The 9,763-nt window shown below is 49.2% G+C and overlaps 1 protein-coding gene across 1 annotated transcript in view; it reads left to right on the forward strand.

The window, feature by feature from the left end:
• TIMMDC1 (translocase of inner mitochondrial membrane domain containing 1) overlaps positions 1-6,487 on the forward strand; it is a 154,674-nt gene extending 148,187 nt beyond the window's left edge. The window contains exons 6-8 of the mRNA XM_053705117.1: positions 5,474-5,552; positions 5,811-5,921; positions 6,004-6,487. Of these exons, the coding sequence (XP_053561092.1) occupies positions 5,474-5,552; positions 5,811-5,921; positions 6,004-6,145 (332 nt within the window). The 3' untranslated portion in view covers positions 6,146-6,487. The remainder of the gene's footprint in view (positions 1-5,473; positions 5,553-5,810; positions 5,922-6,003) is intronic.
• Positions 6,488-9,763: the final 3,276 nt, after the last annotated feature.

Here is a 9,763-nt window from a genome sequence, read left to right on the forward strand (position 1 = left end):
ACACACACTGTTCCCTGTAGGTCACACACACTGTTCCCTGTAGGTCACACACACCTGTACACACACTGTTCCCTGTAGGTCACACACACACACACACACCTGTACACACACTGTTCCCTGTAGGTCACACACACACACACCTGTACACACACTGTTCCCTGTAGGTCACACACACACACACACCTGTACACACACTGTTCCCTGTAGGTCACACACACACACACTGTTCCCTGTAGGTCACACACACACACACCTGTACACACACTGTTCCCTGTAGGTCACACACACTGTTCCCTGTAGGTCACACACACTGTTCCCTGTAGGTCACACACACTGTTCCCTGTAGGTCACACACACTGTTCCCTGTAGGTCACACACACTGTTCCCTGTAGGTCACACACACTGTTCCCTGTAGGTCACACACACTGTTCCCTGTAGGTCACACACACTGTTCCCTGTAGGTCACACACCTGTACACACACTGTTCCCTGTAGGTCACACACACACACACACACCTGTACACACACTGTTCCCTGTAGGTCACACACACACACACACCTGTACACACACTGTTCCCTGTAGGTCACACACACACACACTGTTCCCTGTAGGTCACACACACACACACCTGTACACACACTGTTCCCTGTAGGTCACACACACTGTTCCCTGTAGGTCACACACACTGTTCCCTGTAGGTCACACACACTGTTCCCTGTAGGTCACACACACTGTTCCCTGTAGGTCACACACACTGTTCCCTGTAGGTCACACACACTGTTCCCTGTAGGTCACACACACTGTTCCCTGTAGGTCACACACACACCTGTACACACACTGTTCCCTGTAGGTCACACACACACCTGTACACACACTACAGGGAACAGTGTGTGTGACCTACAGGGAACAGTGTGTGTGACCTACAGGGAACAGTGTGTGTGACCTACAGGGAACAGTGTGTGTGACCTACAGGGAACAGTGTGTGTGACCTACAGGGAACAGTGTGTGTGACCTACAGGGAACAGAGTGTGTGTGACCTACAGGGAACAGTGTGTGTGACCTACAGGGAACAGTGTGTGTGACCTACAGGGAACAGAGTGTGTGTGACCTACAGGGAACAGAGTGTGTGTGACCTACAGGGAACAGTGTGTGTGTGACCTACAGGGAACAGAGTGTGTGTGACCTACAGGGAACAGAGTGTGTGACCTACAGGGAACAGTGTGTGTGACCTACAGGGAACAGAGTGTGTGACCTACAGGGAACAGTGTGTGTGACCTACAGGGAACAGTGTGTGTGACCTACAGGGAACAGTGTGTGTGACCTACAGGGAACAGTGTGTGTGACCTACAGGGAACAGTGTGTGTGACCTACAGGGAACAGTGTGTGTGACCTACAGGGAACAGTGTGTGTGACCTACAGGGAACAGTGTGTGTGACCTACAGGGAACGGTGTGTGTACAGGTGTGTGTGTGACCTACAGGGAACGGTGTGTGTACAGGTGTGTGTGTGACCTACAGGGAACGGTGTGTGTACAGGTGTGTGTGTGACCTACAGGGAACGGTGTGTGTACAGGTGTGTGTGTGACCTACAGGGAACGGTGTGTGTACAGGTGTGTGTGTGTGTGTGTGACTTACAGGGAACGGTGTGTGTGTGTGACCTACAGGGAACGGTGTGTGTGTGTGTGACCTACAGGGAACGGTGTGTGTGTGTGTGACCTACAGGGAACGGTGTGTGTGTGTGTGACCTACAGGGAACGGTGTGTGTACTGGTGTGTGTGTGACCTACAGGGAATGGTGTGTGTGTGACCTACAGGGAATGGTGTGTGTGTGACCTACAGGGAATGGTGTGTGTGTGTGTGTGTGTGTGTGTGTGTGACCTACAGGGAATGGTGTGTGTGTGTGTGTGTGTGTGTGTGTGTGACCTACAGGGAATGGTGTGTGTGTGTGTGTGACCTACAGGGAATGGTGTGTGTGTGTGTGTGACCTACAGGGAATGGTGTGTGTGTGTGTGTGACCTACAGGGAATGGTGTGTGTGTGTGTGTGACCTACAGGGAATGGTGTGTGTGTGTGTGTGACCTACAGGGAATGGTGTGTGTGTGTGTGTGACCTACAGGGAATGGTGTGTGTGTGTGTGTGACCTACAGGGAATGGTGTGTGTGTGTGACCTACAGGGAATGGTGTGTGTGTGTGTGTGACCTACAGGGAATGGTGTGTGTGTGTGTGTGACCTACAGGGAATGGTGTGTGTGTGTGTGAGACCTACAGGGAACGGTGTGTGTACAGGTGTGTGTGTGACCTACAGGGAACGGTGTGTGTACAGTTGTGTGTGTGACTTACAGGGAACGGTGTGTGTGTGTGACCTACAGGGAACGGTGTGTGTGTGACCTACAGGGAACGGTGTGTGTGTGTGACCTACAGGGAACGGTGTGTGTGTGTGACCTACAGGGAACGGTGTGTGTGTGTGACCTACAGGGAATGGTGTGTGTGTGTGTGACCTACAGAGAATGGTGTGTGTGTGTGTCCGTGTCCTACAGGGAATGGTGTGTGTGTGTGTGACCTACAGGGAATGGTGTGTGTGTGTGTCCTACAGGGAATGGTGTGTGTGACCTACAGGGAATGGTGTGTGTGTGTGTCCGTGTCCTACAGGGAACGGTGTGTGTGTGTGTGACCTACAGGGAACGGTGTGTGTGTGTGACCTACAGGGAACGATGCGTGTACAGGTGTGTGTGTGTGTGTGACCTACAGGGAACGATGCGTGTACAGGTGTGTGACCTACAGGGAACGATGCGTGTACAGGTGTGTGTGTGACTTACAGGGAACGGTGTGTGTACAGGTGTGTGTGACTTACAGGGAACGGTGTGTGTACAGGTGTGTGTGTGACTTACAGGGAACGGTGTGTGTGTGTGACCTACAGGGAACGGTGTGTGTGTGTGACCTACAGGGAATGGTGTGTGTGTGACCTACAGGGAACGGTGTGTGTGTGTGACCTACAGGGAATGGTGTGTGTGTGTGTGACCTACAGAGAATGGTGTGTGTGTGTGTCCGTGTCCTACAGGGAATGGTGTGTGTGTGTGTGACCTACAGGGAATGGTGTGTGTGTGTCCTACAGGGAATGGTGTGTGTGACCTACAGGGAATGGTGTGTGTGTGTGTCCGTGTCCTACAGGGAACGGTGTGTGTGTGTGTGTGACCTACAGGGAACGGTGTGTGTGTGTGACCTACAGGGAACGATGCGTGTACAGGTGTGTGTGTGTGTGACCTACAGGGAACGATGCGTGTACAGGTGTGTGACCTACAGGGAACGATGCGTGTACAGGTGTGTGTGTGTGACCTACAGGGAACGGTGTGTGTGTAGAGGTGTGTGTGTGTGTGTGACCTACAGGGAACGGTGTGTGTACAGGTGTGTGTGTGTGTGTGACTTACAGGGAACGGTGTGTGTACAGGTGTGTGTGTGACTTACAGGGAACGGTGTGTGTACAGGTGTGTGTGTGACCTACAGGGAATGGTGTGTGTGTGTGTGAGACCTACAGGGAATGGTGTGTGTACAGGTGTGTGTGTGACCTACAGGGAACGGTGTGTGTACAGGTGTGTGTGTGACCTACAGGGAACGGTGTGTGTACAGGTGTGTGTGTGTGACCTACAGGGAACGGTGTGTGTACAGGTGTGTGTGTGTGTGACTTACAGGGAACGGTGTGTGTGTGTGACCTACAGGGAACGGTGTGTGTGTGTGACCTACAGGGAATGGTGTGTGTGTGTGACCTACAGGGAATGGTGTGTGTGTGTGTGACCTACAGGGAATGGTGTGTGTGTGTGACCTACAGGGAACGGTGTGTGTGTGTGTGACCTACAGGGAACGGTGTGTGTGTGTGTGACCTACAGGGAACGGTGTGTGTGTGTGACCTACAGGGAACGGTGTGTGTGTGTGACCTACAGGGAACGGTGTGTGTGTGTGACCTACAGGGAACGGTGTGTGTGTGTGACCTACAGGGAACGGTGTGTGTGTGTGACCTACAGGGAACGGTGTGTGTGTGAGACCTACAGGGAACGGTGTGTGTACAGGTGTGTGTGTGACCTACAGGGAACGATGCGTGTACAGGTGTGTGTGTGTGACCTACAGGGAACGATGCGTGTACAGGTGTGTGTGTGTGACCTACAGGGAACGATGCGTGTACAGGTGTGTGTGTGTGACCTACAGGGAACGATGCGTGTACAGGTGTGTGTGTGTGTGTGACCTACAGGGAACGGTGTGTGTTCAGGTGTGTGTGTGTGTGTGTGACCTACAGGGAACGGTGTGTGTTCAGGTGTGTGTGTGTGTGTGTGTGACCTACAGGGAACGGTGTGTGTACAGGTGTGTGTGTGTGTGACATACAGGGAACGGTGTGTGTACAGGTGTGTGTGTGTGTGTGTGACATACAGGGAACGGTGTGTGTACAGGTGTGTGTGTGTGACCTACAGGGAACGGTGTGTGTACAGGTGTGTGTGTGTGTGTGACCTACAGGGAACGGTGTGTGTGTGACCTACAGGGAACGGTGTGTGTACAGGTGTGTGTGTGTGTGACCTACAGGGAACGGTGTGTGTGTGTGTGACCTACAGGGAACGGTGTGTGTACAGGTGTGTGTGTGTGTGACTTACAGGGAACGGTGTGTGTACAGGTGTGTGTGTGACTTACAGGGAACGGTGTGTGTACAGGTGTGTGTGTGACCTACAGGAAACGGTGCGTGTACAGGTGTGTGTGTGTGTGTGTGTGTGTGTGACCTACAGGGAACGGTGTGTGTGTGACCTACAGGGAACGGTGTGTGTACAGGTGTGTGTGTGATCTACAGGGAACGGTGTGTGTACAGGTGTGTGTGTGATCTACAGGGAACGGTGCGTGTACAGGTGTGTGTGTGTGACCTACAGGGAACAGTGCGTGTACAGGTGTGTGTGTGTGACCTACAGGGAACAGTGTGTGTACAGGTGTGTGTGTGTGTGTGACCTACAGGGAACAGTGTGTGTACAGGTGTGTGTGTGTTACCTCTAGGGAATGGTGTGTGTGTGTGTGTGACCTACAGGAAATGGTGTGTGACCTACAGGGAACGGTGTGTGTGTGTGACCTTCAGGGAATGGTGTGTGTACAGGTGTGTGTGTGTGACCTACAGTGGACGTGTGTGTGTGACCTACAGGGGACGTGTGTGTACAGGTGTGTGTGTGTGTAACTTGTAGGGAACGGTGTGTGTACAGGTGTGTGTGTAGCCTACAAGGAACGGTGCTTGTACAGGTGTGTGTGTGTGTGTAACCTACAGGGAACGGTGCGTGTACAGGTGTGTGTGTGTGACCTACAGGGATCGGTGCATGTATAGGTGTGTGTGTGTGTAACCTGTAGGGAACGGTGCGTGTACAGGTATAAGCAGAAGGTCAGAGAGGTAATGTGTTAGTTATTTTTAGATGGTGTAGCGTGGTGCAAGCAGCTGGTTATAATGTCCTGTTCATTTCACAGCTGTCACTGGGGGGCTGTTTCGCTTGAGCCTCGGTCTCCAGGGGCTGTTGAGTGGTTCAGTGATTGGATCTTTACTTGGGTGAGTAATTGGGTGTGTCTGTGCCATTGTCTCTCTCCACATCACATGCAACTGGCACTGTCTGTTTTTCTTACTCTGTTCACTTCTTGTTTGCTTCCTTCCCATCTGTTCCCTGTCTTGGCTTCATGTTCAGTGCACATTTTACATTTACTATACACAGTAACTTCTTGCTATGTGTATTATGTCTCCCTATGTATTATACACACTAGCTGTGAGCTCGTCATGTGCAAGTAACATACAGACACTCTCTGTGTTTAGGATCCCAGCTGGTGTTCTCATTTCTGGGCTGCAGTCTCTTTCGGGCGAGAGTATATCTGAGAGGAAACGCAGAGAGCGGCGGCATCTGTATGAGCAGAAGCTTGAGGAGTGGTGAGTTTGTCGAACTGTATATCCTCTTCCTGCAGTGAGGGAGCCTTCCTAGTAACCTCACCCCTGTGTTTTTTGCCGGCAGGAGTGCCCGACTCCAGGTCACTGATGACGTCCTGGAGCAGTTGGATGCTGCACAGAAAGACTCAGCTGAGAAACAGTTTGAGAAAATCCAGCAGCTCCTGCAGCTTCCCCCAAATCCACCACCCACAACTGAGGACAGGTGATGCCTTTAGAAATCTTCCCATGACGTACGCTGTAGAAGGTTTGAAGGTCACCACTGATTTATGAGAGCTTGGGACAATTCCCTACATATCGGGCTGCGGGGTGGAGAGTATCGGAGCCTGTGACCTAATCAGTGCATCAGCATCTCCGGCCATTCCCAATGCTGCCATGTGCATCTCTACTATGTAATACCAACCCTGGTCATCAGCAATTCTTTATTTCCTTACCTGTAGGGGCTTTATCTCACCACCATCAGTCCCCCTATAATCCAGAGAGAGAAAGCAAGTTCCTCTGTCAGTGATGCACTGTCTCTGTCTGCAAATAAAGTTTTTATCACGTGTGAACACCTGGAATTTCTAACCACCTTGTGGCAATAACATGGGATATCCCCGTCATATTCACAGCAGGCGGGGGTTACAGTGCTGGGGCAGGCGGGGGTTACAGTGCTGGGGCAGGCGGGGGTTACAGTGCTGGGGCAGGCGGGGGGTACAGTGCTGGGGCAGGCGGGGGGTACAGTGCTGGGGCAGGCGGGGGGTAACTAGCAGATGCCTTTGGGTTCTTCCTTTTCCTACCAGCCTCAGTTTATTCTTACCTATCTGGAGTAATGTAGCCAGAGCTGTAACTAACCTCCAGGACTATTCTTGCTAGAGTCTAGATATCGCATCAACAAGAAGAATAAGGAACCCGGTCTCCAGACATCCAATCTCCAAACGGCAGCGCAACAATCCAGGAAAGACAATCCAATGAATGAAATGCTGTGCAGATATAGTATAAATATTGCACTTTTACTATAGGGTATTCTTCCTCTAATGTGTAATTTATATACTTTTAGTATTTTATTCCTATTGAGGAGCATATATGCTTAATGGAATTACATTAATTATTTTATTAACCAATTGTTTGGCAACTGTTTAGTATTTGGATTGAATTACTATTAGAGGAGGAGTCTCTCTAGGCCTATATAAAGGCTACAGTAGCCATTAATCAACTAGCGGTCATTGAGGCAGTTCAGTATCTGATGTATACGAAGTGTAACATTGTGTAACTACCTTTATGGATGCCGGTATTTATGGAATCATATTGTTCAATAAATTGCTTGCTTTGCTTTTACTACTGAGAGTGACTGTGTGTGGATGATTGCCTACCTTGGATTGCCTTTCCTGGATTGTTGCGCTGCCGTTTGGAGACCGGGTGTCTTATTCTTGTTGTTGTGCTTTCGTGTAGAGGCGTTGGATAGAGCGCCATTGATTTTGGCATCGGTGGATGACGCCACTCGCATGGTCTGCGTGAGTAAGTCAGCGTGAAGGCAGCTGAATAGTTTGGCGTTCAGGTTTGTTTTGGTGGGGTGAGTTTGATCCTTCAAGTTTCCCTTGTTTTTTCTCTTGGAGTCGCTTCTGGTTACTCTACAAGACAGTACGTGTTATGCTCGAGCAAGTAGGGGGAACAGGTGAGGTTGTTTTCTTTTTTAAGACACGATGAGTCCACGAATCATCTTGATTACTAATGGGATATTCACCTCCTGGTCAGCAGGAGGAGGCAAAGAGCACCACAGCAAAGCTGTTAAATAGCTCCTCCCTTCCCTCCCACTCCAGTCATTCTCTTTGCCTACGTTAGTGATAGGAAGAGGTAAAGTGAGGTGTTAGTTAGAATTCTTCAATCAAGAGTTTATTATTTTTAAAGTAGTACAAAATTGTGCTGCTTTGTTCTAGGGTGTAGCCATAGTCCATATCAGTCTCTTCAGTAGAGCTTTGGTGGCTTTAGTGTAATGGGAACTTGTGGGACATAATTCTCACTGCGCCTACCATGTTCTGATGCTGCCCTTACCAAGAAAACCTGAGGGATTTTTACTCAGGACTTTCGTTTGTTTCCAGGTCCATGGGAGGGAGAGGACCTCTTAAACCTGAGAACTGCTTGCTGCCAGGCAGAAAATGAGGTAAGTGCTGACTTTATTTCTGGGGGTAGAGGATCTCAGAAAAAGTTTGGGCACTTTATTCATTTTTCATCTAACCTCATTGAACTTAGACTCAGATTCCTCTAGTAATATTAGGGGACATATTGACAGTGAGGACGCAGGCACTAGCATGTTTTACATTGACAAACTGTGCAAGAGTGTATGCTCTAAGACATGTGTAGTTGTCTATCTAGCCTAAGGGTGCTGACGACATAGAAACTGTGCAAGATCCTTTACGGGACATCTAGTACACAGAGGAAACACTGTAAACAATCGGACTGAGCAGCTGTTTAAACTGTAACTGTTCAGTCTGTCCGCTTGCTCCCGTTGGCTATACTTAGAACAATGGCGACCGGGAGATTACATCTTATGTTTCTATTTGTTTATGTAATAACCGTGAGAGTGGTGTTTCCGCAAGGGATAACAGCGGACTAGCATTGTTTATCTGGAGTAAAGATCTGTCTTTTAATTTGAGTAGGATCTATCCTTTTGCTCCCGGTGTCTTTTCCTTAAAATATGGCGAACGGGAGACGACTTGAGTAACGCCCATGAGGGGTGGAGCTTGTAAACGGCGCAAAAGTATTTCTCTCCTCCCTCCTAACTCTTCTAACTAATCGCTAGGAATGGAGGATGGCGCCTTATAGCAAACACTTCCTGTCTTCCACTTCCGGTTATTGGAAGAAACAAGTACTTGTATAATTTCTTGCACTCAAGCCTCAGATGGGTCAAGCTGGAATGTAGACGGAGTTAATAGAATTGACAATTCTCCCATACATGTTCAACCATGTCTGACCTCGTAAGAATATGTTCAGGGTGGCTCTGACACCAGTAGGTTTTTCTAATATTATGATGGACCCGTCATGGTGGAAGTATTCCTGTACCAGATAGGGTTATAGGGTTCTTCCCCCCTTTTCTTCCCCTATACTTAGAAGGAAGATAACCAGGGGAAAATAGAATCCCCTCGTTGGTCTAGAGCTTTTTAACACAAAGCATAGTAGTTCCTTCGGGACTCTATGCAGATGACGAACCCTATGATTAATAGTTAGAGGGTCTACATTGTCAACCTGCGGTTAGTGTGACTACTGTTTCCAGTGCGGCGTCGTACTGGCTTGTTGCGTTGTCTGTTTCTATAGACAGACACCCCTCTCGCAATAATAGGAGAAGGGCTTTTAAGTGAGTAGGCTCCTTTAATGTAATATAGGAAAAGGGAAATTCTTTTATTCCTCCTACTAAGCACGGAGACCCTATCGAACTTAGAATAGGGGAAATCAGTTTAAGAAACTTGTTGCTGACACAACATGAGGGGCGTGCACCCGACCCGTAAGGGGGTAGGTTCTCCTCAATCAAGTTTGGTTTGGTGATCATTATATGTTCGTGGTTCACAAAAAGGAGGGAACCTTCAGACCAATTTTAGACCTCAAGAGTCTAAACAAATTTCTCACGGTTCGTCTTTCAAGATGGATGCTATTTGTACCATTCTTCCATTGATCCAGGAGGGTCAATTTATGACAACAGTGGATTTAAAGGACACATATCTACAGGTTCCTATCCACAGGGATCATCACAAGTTCTTAAGGTTTGCCTTTCTAGACAAGCACTTCCAGTTCATGGCTCTTCCTTTCGGTCTGGCCACAGCTCCCAGAATCTTCACAAAGGTTCTGGGGTCTCT

This window comes from Bombina bombina, chromosome 3 (assembly GCF_027579735.1).
Source record: "Bombina bombina isolate aBomBom1 chromosome 3, aBomBom1.pri, whole genome shotgun sequence".
In the NCBI taxonomy this organism is placed as follows: Eukaryota; Metazoa; Chordata; class Amphibia; order Anura; family Bombinatoridae; genus Bombina; species Bombina bombina.